This window comes from Lepidothrix coronata, unplaced genomic scaffold (assembly GCF_001604755.1).
Source record: "Lepidothrix coronata isolate B3197 unplaced genomic scaffold, Lepidothrix_coronata-1.0 Scaffold158, whole genome shotgun sequence".
Classification (NCBI taxonomy): domain Eukaryota; kingdom Metazoa; phylum Chordata; class Aves; order Passeriformes; family Pipridae; genus Lepidothrix; species Lepidothrix coronata.
The window spans coordinates 1,546,736-1,574,133 of NW_016690338.1; the positions used below are offsets into that span (position 1 = coordinate 1,546,736).

A 27,398-nucleotide genomic window follows, 5' to 3' on the forward strand; every position below is an offset into this window, starting at 1 on the left:
GAAAAGGTGACGGTGAAAAATTTTGGCTTTGCAAAGAGACAGGAAAAAGGACAAATTCCATATAGTGGGGCTAAATCATAGAGCTGTAAATCTCTTGAAACAGGACTGGTAGTCAAAAAGGAGTGTGAACTCACATTTTGGGAAGGGTGAGGTAGATTTTTGGCAGGAGACTGCTTGAAGCACACAAGAAGTGGGCTGACCTAGATGCCTGATAAGAGGCTCAGTGGGTGGACTTGGAGAAGAACTGGGTGGACCTGATTGTTTTGGCACTTAGGTATTTGATGCTTGATTTCCAGGGCAGCAAAATTTTAATAACCTATTGTTCGTTATTGGTTGGTTTCTCAGTGGCATGACCAGCAGCTCTCTTCCCAGTGCTTCCTGAGATGTTTGGAGCACAGGAGAGGCTTTGTGGGAAGGGAAGAAGTGTCTTGGGTGGCAGGTGCTCTGGAGAAGTGTTTCTGATGAGGAGGCTGTGTGTGGGAAGGGATGTCTGAGGAGCAAAGCAAGGGAGGTTTTGGGGGCTGCTCCATGAGGGGATGCCAAGGTTATGTGGTTTTGGGATGTAACCTCAGCCTGATTTGTAAACTGATGTTGAACAAAGATGTTGCTTGGCTCTGCTGGCAGTTAAAATGTCCAGTTCCTCTTGCTGATGCCTGTCACCCACTTTTCCCCCTCTTCCTGCTGCTGTAAGGCCCTACTCTCAATTTAAAGAGAGTAAAAGGTGAACAACTGTGTGTATCTTAGATTGAAGCCATTGCCTCTAGCTTAGTTTATTCAGCTTTTTAAGGAGTACAGTACTCCATAGTACAATACTGCAAAGAGTCCTGACTCTGCTCATCCCCATGTGTAATAGTGAGACATCAGTAGCTGGTCTTGTATTTTATAATAAGTTAACACACACAAACACACGTATATGTAGTTACATGTGTAAGAGAGTCTGTGTCCTTGTGTGTTTGTTTAGGTAGTGTTTTACTTAATAATATTGACTATGAATTTTGGCTAGAAATTCTGTTAGTAGGAACAGACAAAACACATCTCAGGATGGTGTTTTTAAAATTGAAGGCACAAAGCTTGGACAAATGATATTCTGAGGATGCTTTCTTTGACAATCTAAAAAGCATCTTATGAGAGAGACCTAAAATTCATGAAACCCATCCTAATTCCTTTCCTATTTTTTTCTTACACTGGTTTTTGTTCTTTCAGAATGCCACTGTATCTCAGTAGTAAATCTGAAATAATGTTGTGAACAAGCTTTCTAGGATTATGGTTATACAACTTTCCTTGACTCTTGCACTACATCGACAAGTTCCTAGAAAACTGTGGTATATTTACCTGTGTTAGGCAATCAGGGGATCTTGTAGGGTATGAAGACTTCCCCAACATATATGATTCATACCTATAAACCCAGGGACCATTTTAGACTCTTCTGCCAACACACCTTATCAGTTATACTGATACCACTTAGTCCTGCTCCTCCCATCACTTTGTCCTTACTCCTGCTTTCGCAGCCAGTCGCCACTGGTTCTTCACAGATTCATTCTGGTTTTTCCTTTCAGTGCAAGTCCCTATAAACTTGCTCTACCTGGCAGAAAGATTCAGTGGGAATTACTGCAAGTTATTGTTTCCAGTGCCCATGGAGCAGAGCAGTGTTAGAAGCTATCTGGGAAGTCTGAAGTTGTTTGTATTAGACAAGTTCTGAATACAAATGATGAATAGTTTTGGGAGAAGTTGATCCTGTCCTTTTGTTGCTGAAACAACAAAAATGAGAGGCACTGCATTTGAAACTGCTTGTAAATGCATTTACACAGGTGCCACCGTGGAGTGCATTGCTGTGAGACATTACTGACTTGAATGGAACACACATGTGGAGCTTTGCATGTGGGGAGAAGGGACAGATTTAACTCCACCAAATGAAGGGAGAGGAAGACAGATGCAGAACTCTAGAGGTCTGTGCTTTGACCACTTCCCAGGATATGATGCACTGTCCTGGCTAATGCCCAGGAAGTTCCACCTGAAGAGGAGGAAGAACAACTTTGCTGTGCAGTGACCGAGCACTGAACAGATTGCCCAGAGAGGGTGTGGCGTCTCCTTCACTGGGGATATTCCAGAACTGTCTGGATACAATCCTGTGCCATGTGCTCTGGGATGACCCTGCTGGAGCAGGGAGGTGGGACCAGATGCCCCACTGTGGTCCCTTCCAGCCTGACCCATTCTGGGATTCTGTGATGGTAATGGAGAGTTGAAAGCTGCCTTGGTTTTTTCCCTGCTGACTCTGTGGAGCTGCACAGCTTAACTCCTGGGCATTGCATCATGATGAGGAGCTGCCCTTGCTTCCCCTGCAGAGAGTGGAAAAACTTCCCTGGCTTCAGTGGGACAATGACTGGGCATCTACGACAAGCAATCTGGTGAACGTTGTTACTTTCAGACTCTAATTCTGCAATTAGTGAATACAAAGGGCTCTGCATAAAGTCCAGGGCTGGAATTACCACTTTGACTTTCCCGGATGATTTATCTGAGGCATCAGGGAACTGCTGTATAACTTAATTACCACAGCACTACAACAGTTACTTGGAGGCATTGTGCATAAACCAGGTATTTATTGTGCTCAGGGAAGAACCTGCGCAGCTAAAAAACATATCATGCATGTGCAGAGAAATCCTTTGTGATTTGAATGCTGCCAGTGTATGAAGAACTAAAACACAATCATGTATAGCCAGGTGCTGAATGACACTGGAGAGCACAAAGCAATATTGTCTGCAGTCCAGGTCAAGAATTAAACAAATTGAAGTTTGTCAAAGCTTCTCTGGTGGTATCATGGTCAAATGGCTTGAATATTGGCGTCATAATTTGGATTAGTATTTAAATAGGTTGCAAATGTGATGGTATAATACAGTAATTCCTGCCTTTATCACAGAAGTCTAGTCTGGTGCACTTTGGCCTCCTATGCAAAGCAGAAAGGGAGTGATCTGAAAACATGCTGTGCTGTGGTCTGACAGACACCACAGGTGTCCAGGACCTTTGTAGCCAGGCCTGTTATTTGGTTTCACACGTCTCAGATGGATTTGTGTGCAGGTTACAAAGGTCTCGAATCGCTGATTGTTTAACACAGCCACCTACCAGGCCTCAGGAGCAAACCAACAGTTGCTTTTGGCTCAGAATAAAAGTGGGATTCGAATATTTTGAATTGTGTATCAGAGGAAGTGGGCTGTGTTTGGAAGAGCCTCTGCTCTTCCAATCTACAGAGCAGGCTGAAGTCTGGCATCATGTGCAACTCAGCTCTCGCTACAGCATTGTAACAAGCACCTCCATAGTAAACAAGCAGCTGTTGAACTCTTTGGAGGTCATACAGCTGGAATACAGAATAAATGACATTATGTGGAAATTCTGGGGATTAATTTGTTGGAAGACTGCTGACTGGACGAAGCAATGCTTTATTTTTTTGTCATGTGTTGTAAGAAACAGAGGTGGGAGAAGCTGAGGCACTGAGCAAAGGCTCAGGAGATAATGTTCCTGCTACCACGTCAGTTAAATTTTCTGTGCTCTCATTTAATGTCTACAGGATGAAAGTCGCAGCAGTTCCTTTCTCCTTTTTGTTACCTGATGTCTTTGGTTCCTGATGGCTACAGAAGTAATTTATGGTCCTTATCTTTGTGCTTTTAGAGAATGCTTGAAAGAGAGTGATCGATATTGATTGTTTCACATCTGTTTTCTGAAAGGCCAGCATGTTTGAGCACTGCAGCTGACTGGCTCAGGGTGTGCAGGATCTCAGTTGGTGTTCTCAGCACCAACACCTTGTTTTCTATATGCTTTTTGGTACAGCGACATGCCATGATGAGAGTTTTGCATTTCATCCACGGTTGTAGTTGTCGCAAGGGTACACAAGATGTTCCTTGTGAATTATGGTTGGCTTTCAACATGTTGTCCTCCATCCTGACAGTGCTTGAGGTCAAACCTTATGGGTTCATCCTGAAAGCCTTTGAGGGATTTTGTTGAGAGTGGGAAGTACTTCTTGGCACTAAAATCCTTTGGCAAAGCTTCTGTAAGGTGATGTTTTTAAATCACCTGTGTGTGACTCCAGGTTTTAGATGCTGTTTGTAGAAAGCTTTGGCCCATTAGATCGTGGACAGAGGGCATCTTGCAGGACTGACTCTTTCTGTGTCCTGCTTTCCAAACCTCACTTTGTTCTTGTTAAGCCTGGTCTAACCTAGACTGTGAAAAAATACAACTCCATAAGGTTGCCTGCTTGCTCCTGGAATTGTTTCTTCAATTCCCCTTCCTTGCTGACACCTCACATTTGCGTCCAAGTATGTTCTGAGGTTGGAGTTGCTGATTTCCAAAATTCTTTGTAATTTTTGGCTCCTGCTTCTGGGGAGCTGCAGCCACAATGGGTGATTTGTCATCAGTCAGCTTGGTAGAGGTGGAAAATTCATGGGCATGCTGTGGGATCAGCCTTGCTGCACTCGTGCCTAGATGCTAAGCCTTCACCAGCTTGAGTGAAAACATCTATTGTGTAATTTGGCTGAGGCCAAATTGTGCTTTTTCTGGCAATTTCCAACAAAAATACTGCTAAGACTCTTGCTGTGAAGTGGCAGGACAGTAGTATGTCCTTAAACATGATTTTCCTGAATAATTGTTTGAAACGGGCAAATTATTCACAGGGTGCTTCCTGAAAGGAAGCTGAATTTATGTTTAGGAAGTTCTGAGATAAGTTTAACAATTCATACTTCTTAATTTTATTATTTAACTTCTAAAATATTGCAAGAAATATAATAGATATGTTATTTAGATTTTCTGCTGTGGATTAAAGTAAAGCTTATTCATTTTAGCAAAGGAAAATGTTGTCCTGGGAGTTTTGATCGGAGCTGAACCTTAATTCTGCATTCCTCCTCAGAGGAAAGATTGGAAATGGTGAAGAAGAAAATCTGGCAACTGCAGAAAAACAAACTGTTTCTGATTGAGGGTTAATGGGCTCTTATGAAGGAAAACAAGAATTTTACATGTATCATCAGTGTATGTGGTGTAACAAAAGGGACTTCCACTGGTTGTAAATGAAGTGGGATCTGAAACACAGACAACAGTTTAGTACAGTGGAAGAAATCCTCTCTCTTGAAGGAAAATTTAGAGTTTTCTTTTCTTAGTTATGCTTAGTAACTGAACAATAGAGTCTCTAAGGTATTTTTTGCATTAAATCAGAGAACTGTGTAAGTTTTTATCTCTGTGTTGTGGCAGGGGTGTCTCTGTATTTATATACACTGGTGTCAAATACGTCTTAATGAATGTAATAACTTTTTGTTTTTCTAGGTTAGTGGATGACCGATGTGTGGTTCAGCCAGAGGCTGGTGACCTTGCTAATCCTCCAAAGAAGTTCAGAGGTCAGTAACTGGGGGTAATTTCTCTTTAATGACCAATTGGTTCATGTTCCAACTCCTTGAGCACTTTGCCTTACCAGATGTGTGACTTCCCAGATGGTTTGTGAGCACGTTGGGGAAGTTTCGAACTGGAATGTAAATGACAGATTTTGAGAGCTAAATACAAAACTTGCCAAGGCACAAGGGGCAGGTGGAAAATATAGGGAAAGGGACTAATTTTCTTGTAGTCCAAGAGTTGATTGCTGCTCTGTACACTGAAGGCTGGGTGACAAACTCTTTGCTCCAGCCCTGCTTCTGCTGTAAATGGGAAACAAGCTTGTGAGGTCCAAAACTACTTGAGCTGCTGGATTATTTATTTCTTTTAAAGATAAGACAGCATTTGGAAGGACTACCTCCACATTTTTTGTCAGCTTTTTGTTTTGCCTTTGCTTAAAACCATATCTGATTTTTTTTTCAACTTGACCTTGTAGATTTGGATAATTCTGCTGTTCTGCTTATTGGAAAAAATAACAGTCCACTGACAACATGTGGTTTGTACTTCTTGAGTGCTAAAAAATACTCTTAACCGTGCCAAAGCAGAGCCTTACTAGACCTCCTTTGGCTTAAAAGGGCTTGGATTCACACCAGTTATGGAGGGCAATGAGTTTCATGGCTGCTTGTATTTATCTTAAATGATTTTTAAAGTCCCTTCCATCCCAAACCTTTCTATGATCTTGAGGGGTTGCACTGACATTCTTAACTTTATTATTTTATTCCCAGTGTTCCTGTATATGCTGTTATTGCAAAAAAAAAAAAAAAAGGGCATTTAAACCATTGAGAGACTGAAATTCTGCTTTCTCAGAGCATTCAAGATTTTTTTCCGTTATAAATTCAGGAAACATCAACAGTTGGTTCCAGTTCCAGATGTGAGCCCATTGGCAGATCTTGGAAATTGAGAAAGTGAGAATGTATACTTAGGAACTAGGAGTAATAAATTTCAGTCACTTGCCAAACTAACTCCATAGCAGAGATGGGGATGGCATCCAGTGTGGCTTTCAGGCTACCTGAGTGTGATTTCATCCTCTTGCTGCCTGGAAATACTTTTGTAAATCATGGTTTCCAGGTTGCACAAAATTTCAAGTTGGGATCCTCAGACAGTTTTCTGTCACTGGACTATCCTGATGTGTTCCCAAAGAGGAGCATATCCAGGATTCTAGATGAGACGAAGGTCACTGGGAAAGGTTTGTGATGGTATAATTGAAGAATACACCCAAGTATCTCCAATCTGAACAGAGGTTAAAGGCACAACCTTAATTTTTTCACTGGCTGGTGTTTGAGGGATTGATTTTATAACTTCAGAACAGGAGAGTTCTTTTATTGCAGTTCTGTGTTGTTAATCTCTAACTTCAAAAGGGAAAGATGGGAAAAGTTGATAATGTTCTGTGTTGATTTTTTGGTTTTTTTTTTTGTAAGTGATTTCAACAGCCTCAGGTGTGTCTGGGCACTTTGCTGCAGGCGAAAACTTGTTGAACTGTCAGCACTAACGCCTGGTCAGCAGTGGTGGCAGTACATGTGGAGGTAGAACAGATGTCAGGACGGGATGAGGCACTGCCAAGATCCACAGCTGTTTGCTGCTGCTACTGGGAAGAGCAGGGGCTGCACTCCTGCGTTACATCCCAGCTTCTGCAGGGGGATGTTTTCTATTAGTTGTAGACAGTTTTGGTTCTGTTCTCTGTTGTGACCTCTGTCTCTTGCCTGCATAGCACATCCCTTTATCTCTAGCTGCCTCTGCTCCCTCTTCTCCACAGCACCTAACCTTTCCTCCAACTCAGATCCTCCTCTTCTTGGGGATCCCCTCTTGTCCCTTTCCCTTCCTGTTCCAAAACCTGTTAGTAGCTACTTTCCTCCTCCCCCCTGCTGCCTCTTACCTCCCTTTGCAACCTCTCTTCCAGTCACTCCTTAGCTCTTTCTAGTTTACTGTGCACCCAGATGTCACTTAATTTTGATATTGCCAGCATTGTAGTAGCATGAAAATTTGGATTAGCTGCAACATAAAGTCACTGAATGGTTTGGGTTGGAAGGGACCTTAAAGATTATTTTATTCTACCCTCTGCCATGGACAGGGACACCTTCCACTAGCCCAGGTTCCTCAGAGCCCCATCCAACCTGGCCTTGGACAATTCCAGGGATCCAGGGGCAGCCACAGCTTCTCTGGGCAACCTGTGCCAGGGTCTCCCCACCCTCCCAGGGAAGAATTTCTTCCTAATATCCAATCTAAACCTACTTTCTGTCAGTGTGAAGCCATTCCCTCTTGTCCTGTCACTCCATGCCCTTTTTAAAAGCCCCTTACCAGCTTTCTTTAGGCCTTCTTTAGTTACTGGGAGGTGCTATAAGGTCTTTAACACCTGTAGGAGAAAATAAATTGGTGAAAAAGTGAGTTTTGTGACTTTAATTGATGCAACCCACCACTCTATAACATGTTGGGGCTGCATCCAGTACCATATTCCTGCTGCTTCAGGTAATCAAGATGTACTTGGGAGGGTGGCTGCAGCAAAAATAAAGCCATTGTTTGGATGTTTTCTCTTTCACCTCACAAGTCAAATTCCAAGTGCGGGAATAGCAGGAGTTTTGCTGGGAGCTCAGCAGGAACGTGCTGTCTAACTGGGATGTAGTGCCTGGTGCCACAGAGGTGTCTCTATTGCAAAAGCACCCAAAAGCACATCTCTGCCATGCTTTGTTAAATTTTGTAGCTCTGCTTAGAGCACTGAGGCAAAAGAGTTGCTAAATGCTGGTCCTTTAACTAAGAAATGTAAGCAAAATGCATATTTTTCTCCCTAAGCATCTTCTGGGAAATAACCTTCAATTAAAACAGCAAAGTTAATAAATGAAACAAAACCTGCTTTAAGTACATTCTTGACATAAAAAGAAGACTTAGGCATGAATGATTAATTGAATGATTAGACATAAGCAACTGAAAATAACATCTAACAGCGGGATGAGTGGGGCCTCTTCAGTAATAGGAACTGCTGTCTGCATGGTTTACAATGTTTTTATCACTGAGAGCTGAACTGGCGTTGATTGGAGGTTAGAGCATGACCTGGGAGTCAGAGAAGTATGAGAAAAAACATATTTCTAACAAGATGTTTAGATTTCAAGGACTGACTCTGAAAATTAACATCAGAGGACTGTGCTTGGTCTTTTTTGGTTATACTTTATCAACTCTTTCCCCAGTGGAAGAAAAAAAAACAACCCAAAGACTGCGGTTTTGAACTATTTGTATGTCTCCTACAGAGTTCACTCAGAGAACAAATTAAGGTACTGAGCTGTTGGCCTGAACTGAAAGCCTATGAAAAGAGGTGTCTCAAAATAGCAGTTTCATTTTTGTCATGTGTTTACTTTCTTTTTTCTTCTTGAGTGGGTGGTTGCTATTCTGGTTGTTTCGGAACACCTCCCAGAACAAGGTGTTGTTCAGCTGAGAAAAGATGTGGTTGCTTTTCATTTGTCCACATGAAGCAGCTGTGGTCCCAATTTCTCCTTCAGTCACACTGGGATGAACCTGGAGTGGCTCTGTGTTCACATCCAGATTGGCATCAGTGCACAGGAGAGCAGAATTTGGCCCCACACGTGTTTCCAGAAGTCTGATGAAAAAACCACCAAACTTTTTCTGTGTTTTGCTGTTGTATTTAAGAGACTGATCAAGCCAGGTGCCGCTTGTCCTAAATCAAACTGGAGCTAGTGGGAGCCAAGGCATTTATTGCTGTGATGGAAATGCTACAGGGCCAGGTTCACAGAGATTAGGAAGAACAGTGTGTGCCAGAAGTCGTGTACCTTTGAAGAAAAGCCACATCATGAGCCACAGAACTGCAAGTTTCCTCAGCCTGTGACCTTAAACGCGCTTCAGCTTGGTACTGTTATCTCCAATAGGAAACACTTTGAGCTTCCAAGGTGTAAAATAGAACAGATAAGACCTGCTGGTTGGTCAGATTTAGCATCTCTGAAAAAGGAGCACAGGTCTGCCTTTTATTTGTTAAACAGACCTCAGTTTGTACACTGGTTTAAAATTCTTTACGTTTTGTACCCCCTTTTCTTGAGACATCTGCAATGAGAGTGATGTTTGAGTTGCCAAATATCCTCTCTTTTTGAACTGTTAGTCTGATCTAAGCTTTTTCTTACGTTGTTCTTTCCTCTTCTCTCCCTTCCATTATGTTGTTCTATGCTCTCTCCTTTCTTCCTCCCACCTGCCATTTTCCTTTTTACTTGCTTTCTACATACTTTTGGTTTGTTTTTGTGTTTTCTACCTGTTTCTCAGTTCCATAATTGCTTTCATTTGCTTCTCAGACTCCTGACAGCTTTTTTCCTTGTCCTTCTTAGGACTCTTCTTTGCCTCACTCCTTGCTCCCTCACGTTTTCCCCTTTCCATTCTCACTTTAGTTCTTTTTCACCTTCCTGTATTTTTTTTTTCCAAAACATGTAGATTTGTACACACTGTGATTTAGTAGCCACATCACTTCCACTTACCCATTTCTCAGCCTGCTGCTTTTGGTAAAGCCACGTGATAATTTCTCTAGTTCTGCAAATCACAGAAATCTTCCATTGTGGGCAAGAGTTGAATTTCTAACACTTAAAAAAAAAAACCAAGAGGGAGAAGGGAGAGAAAGCATCTGACAAATATTGTTCTAAACCATCTTTATTCAATATCAAGGAGCATTTAAAGGGCATATAGGAGTTATTTTCCTTTTCAGACCTCCTGAGTGTAGTTGCTATTTGTTTATCTTTGATAAATGCCTATTTAATTAGAGTCCTCAGGAAGAGAAACATTTATGTAAAACCCCATAAAGTAATGAATTAGGAACTAGGATTATCTGAGAATGTCTGGAGAAGTTAGAAGAGATGGTCTGTTTCATCACTGGGTTGCTGGACTGACCTCCAGGAGGGCTGAGCTCTTCATCTACTGTGTGTGCTGGAAAGTTGCTTTATAATCTTATGCTCCGGTTTCTCTTTATTTCCCTGTTTATGTAAATTACAGCATCTCTAGGGCAGGCACTGTTCCACACCCCCATGATGTTTAGGATCATGAAGCTTGAATTTACATAGTATCCTATTGTTACTGTAATAAAAGAAGTGGTGGTGGGGGGAAACAAACCAGAAAAAACTAATAAGATGACCCACTTTTAATGTAGCTGGAATCCTAAAAAACAAAATCAAAAAGGAAAAAGCTTGTCTGGAAGCAAATAATTTAGTCCATAAATTGAGAAAAACACAATTGAAATAATAATGATTTTAAAGAAGTTGGAAAGCACTAGACTGGAAGTCAGGAGAGCTGTATGCTGCTGAGGTTATCCAGCCCCTGCTCTACATTTCCTTTTCCTTGAGAACTATCATCAGGAAAAATTCACCCACCTTTGGAAAGAGGAGCCCCAAGCAGTGACTGCACATCCGTGCACATCTCGGGTTCCTCTGCAGAGTGGGAACACTCTGAGTCTCTGCAGGAGAATGGGAAGTGCTGTGTTTACTCAAGGAGCAGGATGTGTGGGGAGTAACTGAGAAATGAAGACTGGTCCTATAAAAAGAAGGTATTGTTACTTCAGAGAAATAAATGTTTCATGAAGCCTTCTGAGAAGGCACGTTAATTATAGATTACACAAAATAATAGCAGAGTTTTTGTTTTAAGAGCTGAAATCGCGATAATTCAAGTAAAATCTTCTACAACACACAGTAGGATTTAATGGTACGCAGCAGTTTGTAGTATTTTTTTCCCCTCCTTGGTTTCCAGGATATTGTAAAAATTACCTGGGAGTTATGTACTCTAGATTGCATGATATAATTCCCATTATAAATGGTCCCCTTTGAAACGAAACCAAACACCTTTGCAAGGTGGCTGGGCTTGCTTTGATAAGGATTTGTAACACTTTTTCCTGGGAACAGCAACTCAGGGCTGCCATGAGGGAGCAAATCGGAGGACTTGGGGTCAGTGCCAAGGAAAGTTCTGCCACTGGTGGTAATTCTGTATGAACAAGCTTTGCCACTGGGAATAGGGGGTGGATTAGTCTCCAGACAATGCTTGGCCATCTGTGACAGTTAAATATGGAAGGCTAATAGTTTGGGATAGGCCTTCCTTTGACATCTATAGTTTGCAGCCCATTTGGGGAAGAGTTTCGCTCTATAACACACAGACAGTCCTGTATGTTCTTACCAGTCTTACAGCTAAACTGTTTTTCCTGTCACCAGTTAATACATGTAGTGTGTGAAAGGACACCAACATTTGCTAAGGAAAATGTCTTTCAAGCCTGGCCTTTAGACCCGCCGGTGATTGGGACCATGTGAGACTAGGTATAGTTTATCATTCTAAAAGTAGTCAGCTTTGGACGAATCATGAGCCTCTATTTCCAGTTTATAGGACTGTCACTGGACAAAATAAACCCCAAAGTGAGGGAACTTCACAAAATTCAGTTTATTGCCAATTAACATGACCTTTCAATTACTGACTGCAGTCTCCTCAGGGTGTACCTGCTCCTCTCTTGTTTGCACAGCCACCATGCTCAGGTGGTTCTTCCTTCCTTACCTGCTTTTTCCCTCGTCTGTTGGATGGTGGTGATGTTCAGATTGTGTCACTTTGGTTTAAAAAACCCAAACTAACACCAAAAACAACTTAGTGAAGGTGTGCAGAGACCTAAACTCCATGTGAACCTCTTTGGCAGCTTGTAGGTGAATGTGAATGAGTGCAATCCTTGTTTTCAGCAGTGTCAGAAGGAGCTGGGCAGCCAGGGGGACATCAGGATCGTCATGTCACCCTGCTTGTGGTGTCACTGCCATCAAGCTGTTTGGTGGCTGTGTTTAAACACTGGTACCTAGACATTTCTGGGCGAAGAAAACCAACCAAAGCACACTTACAAATGGAGGAAATGTCTTTCAACAGGACTGAGGAGTGTTTCTTTCAATCTCTCCCCAGATTGCCTTTTCAAGGTGTGTCCCATGAACAGATACTCAGCCCAGAAGCAGTACTGGAAAGCCAAGCAAGCCAAACAAGGAAACCACACTGAAGCAGCACTGCTGAAGAAACTCCAAGTAAGAGACATCTGTGTTTGTAATCTTATCTCAATCTGCAGGCTGTGGAGTTACAATGGCACGAGAAAAAATAATAAGTGTCTTGGGAACCACTGTGATGGGTATTATTATGCCACCATGGCAACTCTGTATTCTCCTTAACTCTCCTACCTCCTGGCTGGCATTTGTTGCCCCTGGCTTGGTTTTTGTCTTGCTTTGGACTGAGGGCTGTGCCTGTGCTATAAGCAAGGTATTGCTTCCAGAAGTTTTATGAAGTAAAAATGGAGTTGTTAAAACCTGGTTTAAATTATGCTGGAAGTCCTTTCCAGAAGTTAGGCAGAAGAGTGGACGAAGATATGTTCTCAGTACTTTAGTCTGGAAATTCCTCAGCATTGTGATTGTCCTTGTTTTCCTTCTGAGTGATTCTTTTCTGAAACATTTTGCAGATTCTATTTTGCCTCAGATATAGTGTGGATGGAGCAGCCCCTCCGTCTCTGAAGAACAGCTGGCTTGATGTTATAGCTGAATGCACAAGGCTCAGTGAACACAAGGGCATGTCAAACCTGGGGACAGTGCCATGGGCAGTGGAGAGGCCGCCAGTGCTCCCAGTTAAAAACGGCAAGGCAGGCACATGGTGTGTGGCCGGAGTTACACAGCCACTAGTGGTAGGAGCTCAGAGTTTGTTCTGTGGTTGTGTTTGACCCAGACTATTGTGCTTAGCCTGGATGTTGCCAGCTGTGACCTACTAGTTTTATTTTGTCACGAAGTCCATGTATTTGTAAGCAATTAAAACCCTGACGAGTAAAAGGAATGATGACAGCGAGAAGCTAATCATAGGTCTTTTTTTTTTTCTCCCCTTCAGGATGAAATAAAGCCCCTGGAATTACTTTTTGTGCTTAAAATATTTAAAAATATGTTGTATCTAAAGTGGGATCCATAAATTGTGACTGAGCTTCTATTATGGATAATAAAAAAACAGAATCAGCATCAGAATTTTGGTGCTAATATTATCAGTTCAGTGATGCTTTCATTTTAAATGCGATGCCATTTCCTTTTTCTCTGTTTCCGTAGCCAAATACAGGTACTGATTTTGTAGAGTTTAAAGCAATAATCATTCTCTTGCAGCATGCAGCAGAGCTGGAACAAAAGCAGAATGAAAGTGAGAACAGAAAGCTGCTGGGCGAGATTGTAAAATACAGCAATGTCATACAGGTAAACCCATTGAAATCCCTCTGCCTTCTCTCGGTGTTGGAAGGGAAAACAGTTGTTTTATTTCAAGGTTACAGTGAAAATGAAAGTAACCACTGTAATCTGGATTGCCAAGGGTCAGGTAAACACAGCTTGGTGAAGTTTACAATATTGTACTTTTCTGCCTCGTTTTAAAGCCTGCCAGAAGTGCTGCACATTGGTGTTTAAATAAGATGTCATAATAAAAATTCTGTGTATGATATTTGGTGCTGCAGTTTGGAATCTGAACATAAATATGTGCCTTTTATTTGCAAGATTTATTTCCAAATTGTCTTGTAGAGGTGCTGCACAGCTCCTTTTAAATCATTGAAGTAATTTGTATTTCCTGACATATAAATGAGACAGAAGCTGTGTTCTTAAGTGCAGTACAACTTTCCTGTAATGGATGAAATTCCTGAAGGTAACACTTTAATAGACCTGGTTAGTGTGTGCTGTAAAATTGATCACTGACACATTTCTCTCAGTCTGAGATATATCATCAGTTTAGTTTTCCTAAACTGTACTATACTTTGATAACTCTCTTCTAGTTTTATTTTGTCTTTATATATATTATGAAAAATCACTACAGTGTGAAACCTGCAATTCTTCTTTGACTGGAGAGAGAGAAAGCATCAGCTGTCCTAATTATTTTAATTATTTATTTTAATTATTCTCTGTTCACAGCTGCTGCATATAAAAAGTAACAAGTACCTCACAGTCAATAAGAGGCTGCCAGCCCTGTTGGAGAAGAATGCCATGAGGGTGTCTCTGGATGCTGCAGGGAACGAGGGATCCTGGTTTTATATCCAGCCCTTCTGGAAGCTGAGAAGTGAGGGTGACAATGTAAGTGGAGATGCTGAATGTGTGAGAGGGAGAAGGCAGAAAGTTTCTAGAAGACACCTGATTTCTTTGCTACTGGCCTATTTCATAATTGATTAAGTTCAGGAAAAAAATACTTTAAGCAGTGCTTGGGACTATTGGCTTTCATGGGTAACTAGAAGCTCTTTCCAAATTATATGGTCTGGAATCTGAACTGTTGCCACATTCATCTGAGCCTCTGCTGACCTCTCTGTTGGGGCATCTTTACTAAGTCTGCCTGTTGTGTGCAGTTTTACAAAGCTGATAATAACTCACAGACTAAATTTTTTTAAAGGGTTGGGGGTTTTTTAAATGTTCCAGGCAAGATTTTTATTTGAGAAGTCAGTAGAGAATGTCTCTAGGAAATACATCAGTCTGTACTCCCCCTCAACATGAAAGTGGTATCTATGACTGGAACTCGGTTGGATAGTGTGGGAAGTCTTTTCTTGGTAGGTCTCAGTAGGAGTTTTGCATCTTGGTAAGAGGAAGGGTACATAGGAAACCTCTTTGCTGCAGATCTGAGAGCTGTGCCCTGAGATCACAACTTGGCACTTCATTCTCTTGGCTGTGGCTTGGTTAAGTGCCCACTGTGGAGAATTCAGATCTGGGCAGGCCACATATGAATTTGTGTGGTTTTATAGTGTAGATCTGGCTGGGAATGTTTGCCCCCTCTTGCCTGTGCAGTGATCAGTGAAAGCTCTCTCAGGATCACAGATGGGAATGCCTCTTTTCTCCTGGATTTTCTCTTGTTAACTTTGTGGTTATCCAGCTCTTGGGATGCCATCCAGGATGACTGTGGTTGCTTGCAACTCCTTTAGGCAATCTATTGTGGAGAGGAGAAGGACTGCATTCCCAGCTCCTGGTCCAATGTCCCTAAAGTCAAAGTCTTTTCCTGCTTCATGTAGTGATCAAAAGAGTATGTGAAAATTCCTCTTTTTCCCAAAGCCTGTTACAGAGAACTAGAGCAAATGTAGCCCTCTGGGGGGTCTCTGCATGGCTTTTCAGGTGGGGAAAACAATTGTTGTGGATCAAACATTAACCTGTTATTCTTTTCCCTCCTAGGGAAGAAAAAAGAGTGACCATTGCTTTAAGGTTTTGCCTTAATTTCTTAGAGTAACATCAGTTCAGCATCTTCCTAATTTCTCATACCTGAAAATTAATTACATGTCTTGCTCTCCAGAGTGAGGACCTGGGATTCCCAGGCTGTGATCTGCAAAGCCCTTACACCTGGAAACAGCAGAATGATCCCAAGCCTTATAAGTCATCCTCAACACTACAGAGTTTTTGATTCAATTTTACACTGTTGAGCACCCTTAAGAGTTTGGAAGCAGATTTGCTGATCTAAAAAGGTTGCAGGTGATCAGTGATCTCTGTAACATCCCATTCCACAGACCTCTCTCCTAGTTTGTTCCCTGTGGGGCTGTATCTGATGCTCTCTGAGTGCTCTGTAGGAAACTGTCAGGCTCACTCCTAACTTAGTCCTCCTTTGGAACCTGCCTGCTGCTCATCTTCTGTCACCAGGTGTTGCCTTTCAGGGCTGGGATTATAATTTATAGAGGAAATTTCTTGAGACCCAAGTTGTTCCTCATTTCCACCAGGCCCAAACAGATCTGATAATTTTCTTTGCAAACTTCCGGTGATAAACATGACTCCTTTGGTAGCTTTCTCATAACTGCTCTGGCACGTTTCCAGCCCTTCAACAGACCCAGAAACCAGGCAGCTGTTGCATGAGGCTTAGCAAGTGATGGGGGAAATCCTAATTTGCTTCTCACAGATGGAGAGAAGGCCAGACTTCTACCCACTCCTTTCTTCTCAGTTAGTCCCAGGCATGGAGTAACTTAGACCTCTCAGTGCATGGTTTCTGTTTGGAAACTTTGTGGATTTTTAAATTTGTTTTCAGTTTCCTGTATCAAGGAAATTCCCTAAGAAAACATTTTAGAAAGTCTGTCAAACAATAGAAGTGATTATTGAATTACTGCTTTGAGGACTGCTACTGTGCTAGGTTACCCAGGCAAGGTAGATCCAAATATACCAAATATCCTAACAGAAATCTGGGGGGAAGCTGTGATACAAGAAGTTATGTGTGTGACTGTTCTGGTAAGTCATCACAGTTGTTCAGCCCTATGAAATGTTTTAGAACTTAGTCTTCTGAAGGAGGGTTAGCTTAGATTCATTAGCAACTGATTAGATATGCAAATCAATGAAAGTAATGAAAGAATATGGCTGAAAATTTACGGTAATTGGCATAACTGCAATATTTGCTGCAGACTTTATTAAGTCTTCATTATTTATGGAGCTCTGCTTCAGTGAAAGATGTGGCTGATTAAGGCTAGAGCTGGTTCCAGATTGTTTGAATAGCAGAATAATTGCTAAAATTTGAAGTGTGTCAGCTATGCCACTGGCAGGTGTGGACATGGAGTAGCAGGGCCTTTGGTGTGCAGGACTAACTCCATTGCATTCAAGACTGAAGGGCCTTGTAGGTTTAACTTGAATTCAAAAACTGGATTCTTACTGGCTTCACTGTGAGTTTAATCATTTGTTGGAACTCTCTTATCTAGACCAGCAAAGATAAGAGTTTTTTCAAAGGGATCATGAATAAAATCCTCAAAAGCTGTGTGTCTGAGGCAACTTTTCATGGCTGTGTGTAAGGAAGAAGTCCCAGAGACCTGTCAAACTATTACCCGCTGCTGGCCTACAGCACACTGTGTCCAGCTGGGCTGAAGGGTGGCTGAGGAAAATGAGGAAGAGCCGGTGTCAGTTTTAATTTTGTAGAGCAAAACTTTAGGAATGTATTGCTCTGTCTTCTCTGGTCTCCATGTGGTACAAATCTACAGGCAGAAATAGGGGCACCTGGGCTTGTGGGTGCTCTGCCTTTGGTGTTTCGGGCATGCTGGGGCGTTATTTAAAGCCAGGAATAACTGGGGAGGGGATGGGAGGAAGGCAAGAGCGCAGACTTGTATAAGAGAACAGGATTTCTGTTGTTTTCTGCATCACTGGTGGGGAGTGTCTGGGAAGCAAGGGCTGTGAAATTGCCTTTATCCTTTCCTTCCCAACCACTTATGGAGGTTTGAAGCCTAAAGGAAAAGAAGAAAGGAAAAGAGCATTGGATGCCTTGTTGCTCTTTTGGCAGCCAGTAGAGCTGACCAGCACTGAGAACAGGTTGCTGAGGTGGACTTGGAGCAAGGGAGGAGTCTGAGACAACAACCATGACCCCACATAACAGCTCTTCCTCAGATGTGTGCCTACAGCAAAGTAGAAAAAGATACTTAATGATGCTCTTACTAATTAAAGTTATGATAGTCCTTGTGTACATGCAATAATTTTGAAGTCCTGATTCCCCTTTGCAGGGTGCAAGCCTGGTGGCATTTTGGTTAATGAATTGTCTGGTCATAACTTCTTAAAACAGGCTGTAAGTAATGTGTGTGTGGAGCATGGCATGCAGGAATGTAATGCACAAGTAAACCGTGTCTTAAAGGCATCTTGTCATTATTTTGGTTCTGCTATTGAACTTGTTCCCATTGTTTGGATAAAGTAGGATTTTTGTGTGTTGTCTGAGCATGATGACACTGTCTTGTGCTGCTGTTTATTTTAGCTTTGTTGATAAAGAACAGACAACCTTCCTTTTTACCTCTGCAATAAATGGGCCAAATTCACGTGTTGGAGTGACACGAGGTTGAGTTGGGCTGTGCTTTTCCATAGGAAATGTGCTGATCAATGCAGAAAGCTGTTTTGTTTCTTTGCCTTCCAAAAGAAAGCATGGCTTGTGGAGCATTTTTTATGGTAAAAAAATCACGTGTAGCCACTTGTCTTCATGTCTGTGTGTGTTTAAAATTGCTGTGAACAACTTAAGCAAATCAGGACCCAGCACCAAGCAATCTATGTGGATTGATCTTTTTTTATTATTTATTTCTTTCTCCCCTTCCAGGCATGAATTGAATTCTCCATATGCATGTCTCAAGCAGTTTTTAGGTCAAAGTGTTTTTCCCTGTCTGTATAGGTAAAAAATTGCAAGGGCATGAGAATTTGCTTGTAGGGAGTCAGCTAGGAATTCCTCTTGTAGAGAGAAGGTCTCTCAGCTGATGCACCTGCTGCTTGTGCTGAGCTCCAAACACTATTTAGAAAGTAACAGCAGAGGGGATGGAGTGCATTTTTCCTCTCTCTGACTTTGCAGTGATTTATGTTCCTCTCTGGATTGGAGTCATGCAGTCTAAATCACAGAACTCCTGAGCCTGTCATCACTTTTGCCAGAACATGGACCACAGAGCTCAGGAGCCACGATTATTTTCTAAGCTTTCTCTGCCTTTTGGCTGCAGTAAAGAGTAGTTAATGTAATTTTTAGATGAACTGAAGTGCTGTTGGAATTCATAGATTCATATCTATTTCATAGCCTTGAGTTTCTGCTGAAACACAGGTGACGTGTTTACTGGGAATGTGAGGATTCATTAGTGGGAAGTATTGAACCCTGTGATTGCAGAGCATGGGTGAACAGAGCTGCTGTGTGAATTGCCTGCAAATAAATTCCCTCCCTGCCGTTCCTAGAGCATGCACTTGAGTCATTGTCTAAAAATGTAACATTGCTTCATTTTATTGGATAACTGCGTAGATCTAAAATGCACTTTATTTCTGACTTGCAGGTTGTTGTGGGAGATAAAGTTGTTCTCATGCCAGTCAATGCAGGGCAGCCTCTGCATGCTAGCAATATTGAGCTCCTGGATAACCCTGGCTGCAAAGAGGTGAGCTCAGGGTAGGGAGGAGGGGTAACTGCTAGTCTGAGATGTGTTATAGAAAGGCTGAGAGTACTGGGATTGTTCAGCCTGGAGAAGAGAAGGCTTTGGGGTGACCTAATTGTGGCCTTCCAGGACCTGAAAGGAGCCCACAAGGAAGATGGAGAGAGACTATTTCCAGGGGCCTGGAGTGACAGGACAAGGGGCAATGGCTTCAAACTGACAGAGAGCAGGTTTAGATTGGATATTGGGAAAAAATTCTTCCGTGTGAGGGTGGTGAGGCCCTGGCACAGGTTGCCCAGAGAAGCTGTGGCTGCCCCTGGATCCCTGGAAGTATTGAAGACCAGGTTGGATGGGGCTTGGAGCAACCTGGACTAGTGGAAGGTGTCCCTGCCCATGGCAAGGGGTGGAACTGGATGATCTGTAATGTCCCTTCCAACCCAAGCATTTCTATCATTCCATTCTATTCTTTACTGGTAGCCAGAACCCACCGTGGGCCCACGGTGGGCTCTAAGCCAGTATTAAACATTGCTTCCAGCCTGGCCTCAAAAAAAACCAAGGGGAAATATTCTTGGTGCAGTTGTGCCTGGCACTGAAAGCTTTGTGAGGCTTGCTTGAGTATCTCAGACTCTCACTGAGGTAAGTCCTTGTCCAACATCTCTTCAGGATGTTTTTTGGAGGCTGTCAAGAGACAGCATTTTGCCTGCCCAACCTTTTCTAGTATCAACCTCATTAACACTTGGGATCTTCAGGCCCCACGTTAGAAACTGTACAAATACGTAGCTAAGCCATGTCCCCTGCCATCCTAGATGTGGTGTGGTCTTTTAGAAAAATAGAATATCTCAAAAAGAAAAGGACACCCTCTAAGACTCTAATTGGGTTGGTTTTTTTTGTTGTTGTTGTTATTGTTTTCTTTTTTTTTCTTTAAAGGTAAATGCTGTCAACTGTAACACAAGCTGGAAAATAACTTTGTTCATGAAATTCAGTAGTTATCGAGATGATGTCCTGAAAGGAGTAAGTATGATTTTTAAGTTGTTTTTTGAATCTGAAAAATTATATTGTATAAGACTGTAGAGAAATATTACATGGTGAATAAAAGAAGTGAGGACCTTGTGGAGCTGTTGAGGATCCCTCACTACTGCCCTTCAACAGGTAGAATGTTTTTCCTTTGTATTTTTGTCTTACTATATGAAATTTGGATTGTTCTGGCTTCCAGCCCCTTTCCCCTCCCACAGAAACTGAGGAGCACAGAAACTGAGAAAAGATGAGGTTCAAGCTCAGGATGATGAGAGTACAGAATAGCTGTGACACTTCAGGTTATGCCAATATGTTAAAAGTGGTGTAACAGGCTTGCAGAAGGGAGTGAGGCATGAAAGGTGCCAATAGCTGCAATAAGACAACATAGCTTTAAATACTGAGATATTGCACAGTTTTATGCCTGCAGATCAATCTCTGAGGTAATTTACATTTCCATTTTAAAGATATATTTAATTTGTCCTCACATACACCTCAATAAGTCATTATCCACTGGTTACTTTTCTGTGGGTATCAAGGTACCAGCAGTTTTTGAGGAGGAATTTGAAAGGGAAAATGGTGCATTTGTGTAGACCTATTTGGGGATAGTGCTTCAAGCCTTAGGAAGAGGCAGAAGGAAACAAAGATGATGCCAGCAGAAGAAAAAGAGAGGGGGAGCTGGTGTTGGTTGCAGAGAAGAAGAGTTATGATATTAGAAAAATTTCTGCACTCCCCTTAAATAATAATAAGAGGGATTAGAAATAATAATAAAAAAATCAATTTAGTAAGGTTAACTAGAATTAAAACCCACCTTTAGGTTAATTGTTGCCCACTCTTCATTGCTATGTAGAAATGATGTAGAAAATGAGTCCAGCAGCTTTGCTTACCACTTCATAATGTTTTGTTTTCATATGATTTCAGGGAGATGTCGTCAGGCTATTCCATGCAGAGCAAGAGAAGTTTCTGACCTGTGATGAATATGAGAAGAAACAGCATATTTTCCTCCGTACTACATTACGTCAGTCAGCCACTTCTGCAACGAGTTCTAAAGCACTGTGGGAAATAGAGGTTTATTTTTTCTTCTTTTTATAAATATTTCAGGGCCTGAAGGCCAGGGTTCAGTGAAAAGACTTTGCCACAACATGAGTCATTCATAGCCTCTTGATATCATCGTACACCTCCCTGTGACTATTATTATTTTAAGAAGCAGTTTGTGTAGGATGAACCCTGAAGAGATGCTTTATTGCAGTGCCTGGGTGGGGAGAGGAGGATTCCTTACTCTATTTACCTGTGCTAAAATGAGGAAGAGACAAATTCCAAATTCAGACTTGACGTAAATGGTGTGATTTTATTGAAGCCAGTCAAATGATGCTCATCTATCCTGAGCTTTGAGTGTTTGCATTTAACCTCATGTGCAATATAGAAAATGGAAAGTTTTGGCCAGCAAGAAGTCTCAGAATTTGTCATTGATTCCATTCTTCTGCAACAGGACACATTTTAGAGTTAGCCTGAACAAAGGTGAGGTTGTGAATGGGGGTGATTTTGAGAACACGACAAACAAATATATATTTATTCAACTGGGAAAGATCAGAAATTGTCTCAAATCCTTGTTATTACAGTAATGTAACTTCTATACCCAGAAGTTCTTGTGTGATGAACATACTTTCTGCATAAAAAACCAGAGTTCTTAGGCAAATGGTTGAGTTTTGTCTGGGCTGTCTGAAACAGAGTGAATTGCACTTGTAGTTATTGGACATTACTCCTTAAAAGAAGCAGGCACTGCTGGGTTTGAAGAAGGCAAATGACCTACAGCTCAGTAGAGGGGAAAAAAGAAATAACCTGTGATATTTCAAATGATACAGGGATATTTTTCAGAAGCCCCTGGTATTGCCAAAAATGAAGCTGGTATAATTGGGAAAGTAATTTAGGATGGTTTCAATTTTGCTCTTAAGTAGTGCCTGGTAGTGTAGAGCAGCTACTTTCTTAAGCTCCAGATTCACACCATGTCATTTTAAAGGAAAAATCTGGCTCAAGAGGCTTGCAGGGAGTGGATTAATAAAAGCATGAAATGTAATAGGAGGAATATTTCCTGGCACCTGGCAAAAAATTAATGTAACTAGTCGTTACCTTTGGTAGGCTTAGTGTAAGCACAGAGTTCCTCTCTGTGGCAGATTGTTTGTAATGGCATAGTTTACATAATTTTATTTGGAATGAACTGTAAGAAAAGTCAGTGATCTAAATATGATCTTGAGGAGCATGATTAAAATCTGTACTTCTCATTTTAGGTTGTCCATCACGACCCTTGCCGGGGAGGGGCAGGACAGTGGAACAGCTTGTTTAGGTTTAAGCATTTGGCAACTGGGAACTACTTGGCTGCAGAGGTAAGGATGTGCAATGTTTGCAACTTGGCTGGTTTATTATCTGGTTAAGGCAAAATAATATTTGACTCCCCAGAAGAGCAGCTTAATGTCTTTTAAGACCCATAATTGTCCTTAAAAATCAAATATGGCTTTTGACAAGCTGGAATAGAGCAGATAATACCAAGTTTATGAAATGGTACAGTCTTGGATTTTTTTCATGGTTGTAAGAAGCTGTGAACTTTTTAAGTCACATCTAATTCATATTAACACTGGTCTGTGTCCAAGTTATATCTGTGGAATGAAAAGCAGGTTGTTTTTTTCCCTGCTGATTTAGTTAGGTCTGTGCAGGATTGCTTCTTTTCACTTATACTTTGAAGTATGAGTGTGAGAATTTACTACAAGAACCAGTTATAAATCACTGTATGTTAGTGAATCCCTGAAAAAAGACTAACTGAGTTGAGTTAGTGCAACTTCTGTATGCAGACAACTCCTTAGTATTGCCAGGGTGCTGCTTTAATTTTCCAGCTCCTGTCACAGCCTGCACTGATTTGAGAGTAAGAGCAAAGAGGAGCTATCAGACCTTTACTTATTTCTAATTATGTCAAAATCAGTGTCAAATCATAAACAGTGGACTGCTAATAATAGATAATTTTCAACAGGCAACCAGCACTCCCACCTAAGAGTGGGAGTGTTTTCCTTTCTGCTTACAGTGAGAGATGTTCCTAGTAAGAATATTTTACTCAGGCTAGCTAAGCTGATAAGAGTCAGGAAAGGCATCAAATACTCTGATGGGCTTCCTTCTCCCACCACACCAGAATGATCTGGCTCAGGGATTTTCAGGAGAAAAATCTTCAGGTGAAGAGTTGTCAAACTCGACCTTTCTACCTTTCTGGAAAGAAAATCCCCATTGGGAAGACCTGTCATATGGAGAATACAATTGGTAGAGTGAGAGCTGGAGGAGCTTTTGGGTTGAACAGAGATGCTATGCTGTGACTGGAGAGCAGCGTTAGTGACTGTATCTATGAAGTGTGAAATACCTGCTGGTGGAGATATTAAAAAGCACTGCTGTAATAAAAAGCTGTGAACTGTATTTTGCACAGTTCATATGTCAGGCACAACACACCAACCAGTCAGACACGTCAGAGATTTACGAACAGGCAGGCAGACACCTCATGTGTGTGATCCAACTTTAAATCAATTGGGCAAAGCTTCCTGAACACTTATCTGTGCTCCTGCAGCACAGGGAGATTACTGATGGTATGGATTATCAACAGCGTCACACATTGCCATGACCTGATTTTGTTTAAGCTTCCATGATAAAGATATCTAGAGTGGAATAATAAGTACAAACACAGGGACGAAATTCCCAAATCTTTTAAGCAGTCTGTTGTTGGCTAATGATTCTGTCACAGTTTGAGCTGTTGTAAATCAGGATTGATCACTGTTTATAACAGTCTTTTTCTTATTCCGTCCTCCCTTAAATCAACTTGATGTGTACCATGGAGACTTCTGCAGTGGAATGTACATGGGTCAAGCCTCAGACAACGAGCAGAAGTGTCCTTCACCTGGGTGTCTCTGCTTCTCCACAGCTGGGCTCATACCTTGTGTGAGCAGTGCTGTGCTTTCTCTTTTTCTCTGTGCCAGATGTAAACTGGTTCTTCTGGTTTGTGACCTTGTGGGTCACTCCTGAGCCGTGTTGTCAAGGGATGCCACTGCAACTTGTTAAGGCCAAGAGATGATCTGGGGAGTAAGAAAAATTGAAGATATTTGCCTCAGAGGATTTAGTAATTTAAAACTGATAAAAGTTGTTTCAATACTGCAGTAAGTTAGAAAAAAAAGAAAAAGTGAAGCAATAGAGTTCTTCGGTAAACAAAACATATGGGCGAGTACTTGTAAACCTAATTCTTATAAACTTGGGAGAATAAAGCCAGGATGTGTAAGTCCTAAATTCCATGTTCCTTAGAATTACAATCAGCCACCCAACTTTTGTTACCTTTGACCTCTGATACCTCTGACACCTCTGACTTCCGACACAATCTCAAGCAGTAGAATTTCCTTTAATCCTCTTGGCATTATTTAGCCTAATTTTAATTACTGTGCTCTGAAGTTCTTTAAGACCTACTAATACCTTAAAGCAACCTTGATCCTTCTACCAGACTCTGGGCTGAAGGTGAGCCACCCTGAAAGCCCCACTGTTAAAGGAGTGGGAGACATTTGGTAACTGCACATACCCGTGTTGTCATTGACATTGGGAACATTAAGCCACAGGCTCAGACATTCCTAAAAGATTGAAATCATAAAAAAGTGGAACCAAATACGCAGCTGAAAAATTGGGAAGAGAAACTGTCGTCTTTGGAGACAGTGGGAGTTCCTCTGTTAGTGTCAGAAGGGCTTGATTTCACCCAAAAGAGCTGAGCCAGATCTTTAGCAGGAGATTTAGATGCTAAGCCACCAGCTAAGATCCAGGCTGCTGACTTTTATTCTCATCTTCACAGAGTCAACAATCTCTCAGAAAAAGTTCTGTGAAGATTCTTTTTTTAGCCCTGGTTACAGCAAAATGACCCAAGTTATTTCAAATCTTGGTATTTATGAAGAGAGGCTGTAAGGTTATGTGAAAATGGAATGTTTCAAAGTAACAAAGGTTGTCCCAAAAGTCTTTCTGGTGCATGTTGCACATGTAGAATGCACATGTGTAGAATCTCTATGTGTGTGGGAGTGAACTGCAGTTTACTCAAACAGCCTTTGAGATGTTGCAGGTTGGGCCCACACAGCTGTACCTTTCTCATGAACACACATAACCTTTTCAGTATTCAAGATAAAAATCACTTTGAACTGAATATCAACTTATCCATTGTGCTGAAACCAAAACATGCACCTTTAATACTGTTCTCCATGTGTACAGCATCTCTAGTTCTGTGATTTTCAAACTAGATAATTTGTCCTGAGACTACTATCATTTGCTGTATGAGGCTGTTAAACAGAGATAAGTGTGCCCATGCACACACAAGAAATGCAGGATAAGTCTACCATTTCAAGTTCAGCTTCTCAGATGAGGTGAATGTGGCTAAAGTCATCATCATGGCTGGGCTTCGCGAATGAAGATTTGGGAAGGCTCTATGCACATTTGTTGCAGGCACGCTGGTGGCTTATGAGGCCAATACATGACAGACATATCCGATTGCAAAAGGCACAGCAGAAAGACTCCTTAGATGGTGTATTCTGCAAGACACGGTTCTTTCTGCGTTGCCTTTTCTCCTCAAGGGTGATCCTGCGTGTGTTCTCGAAGGAGACAGCTGCGTTATAGATGATGTGTCTCCAGACCTCCCGATTTGAGGCCAGAGTAAACCAGTTATGGTGATCAATATGGCCAAGGCTGAGATGTTGTTTCAGGGAGTCCTTATATCTTTTCTTTGGGGCTCCTCTCATGCGGCAGCCAGTGGCAAGTTCACCATAAAGCAAGATCTTAGGGAGGCGGTGGTTGGTCCTTCATCCTTGAGACGTGCCCTGCCCATCGCAGCTGTGTTCTCAGTAACATGGCCTCAATACTTGTGACAGCTGCTTGTTCTAGAACAGATGTATTGGTCACATAATCTGACCAGTGGATGTTTAGGATTGTACAGAGACAGCGTTGATGGAAGCGTTCTAGGAGATGTAGGTGGTGGCGGTAAATGACCCATGATTCGGAACTGTATAAGAGAGTAGACAACACTATGGCTTTGTAAACACTGATCTTGGTGCTTTTCTTCAAGTGTTTATTACGCCATACTCTTTTGTGGAGTTTTCCAAAAGCACTATATGCCTTTGCTAACCTGTTGTCTATCTCTCCATCAATCTTACCATCTGAGGAGATGAGGCTACCAAGGTAATTAAACTGCTGAACTGATTTGAGCTCTGATTGGCCAATGGTGATATGGGGATGATGGAAGACTTCCTGAGGTGCAGGTTGATGGAGGACCTCTGTCTTTTTTAAGCTGACTTCCAGCCCAGAGAGCTCAGCAGCATCTGCAAAGCAGGATGTTAAACGCTGCAGGGCTGCTTCTGTGTGGGCAACAAGGGCGGCGTCATCAGCATAAAGCAGCTCCCGGACAAGATGGTTTAAGGTCTTGGTGTGGACCTTCAGTCGCCTTAGATTGAATAGACTTCCTTCAGTATGGTATCGAATGTAGATACCGTCCTGATCATCGAGGTCTGCTGAGGCCCTTTGGAGCATCATGCTAAAGAAGACGGTGAATAGGGTAGGAGCGAGAACGCAGCCTTGTTTCACACCATTCTTAATTAAAAAGGGCTCAGAAAGTGTGTTGCCATATCTGACTTGGCCATATCTGACTGGCTGATCCTCATGGAGTGAGATGATCATTTTAAGGAACTTGGGGGGACAACCTAAACGTTCCAAAATCTGCCACAGACCTTTTCTGCTCACAGTATCAAAAGCCTTGGTGAGGTCGACAGAGGTTACATAGAGACCTTTGTTCTGTTCCCTACACTTCTCTTGCAGTTGTCTGAGAACAAATACCATGTCTGTGGTGCTCCTGTTGGCTCTGAAACCACACTGACTTTCAGGAAGGATTCCTTCTGCTGTAGTGGGTATTAGTCTGTTCAAGAGTATTCTTGCCAGGATTTTTCCAGCAATGGAGAGCAGAGTAATACCACGATAGTTTGAGCAATCTGATTTAATACCTTTCTTCTTATACAAAGTGTTGATGACTGCATCTCGAAGGTCTGATGGTAGTTCACCGAGCTCCCAACAGCGCACCACAAACTCGTGAAATTTGGTGTGGAGTGCAAGGCCCCCATGTTTCCAGACTTCAGGTGGAATTCCATCA

At 41.9% G+C, this 27,398-nt stretch overlaps 1 protein-coding gene across 1 annotated transcript in view; it reads left to right on the top strand.

The window, feature by feature from the left end:
* ITPR2 (inositol 1,4,5-trisphosphate receptor type 2) overlaps window positions 1-27,398 on the top strand; it is a 243,979-nt gene that overhangs the window by 23,938 nt on the left and 192,643 nt on the right. The window contains exons 2-9 of the mRNA XM_017829118.1: window positions 5,302-5,372; window positions 12,298-12,413; window positions 13,518-13,604; window positions 14,304-14,462; window positions 19,112-19,210; window positions 20,132-20,215; window positions 21,137-21,283; window positions 22,501-22,596. Coding sequence (XP_017684607.1) covers window positions 5,302-5,372; window positions 12,298-12,413; window positions 13,518-13,604; window positions 14,304-14,462; window positions 19,112-19,210; window positions 20,132-20,215; window positions 21,137-21,283; window positions 22,501-22,596 — 859 coding nt within the window. The remainder of the gene's footprint in view (window positions 1-5,301; window positions 5,373-12,297; window positions 12,414-13,517; window positions 13,605-14,303; window positions 14,463-19,111; window positions 19,211-20,131; window positions 20,216-21,136; window positions 21,284-22,500; window positions 22,597-27,398) is intronic.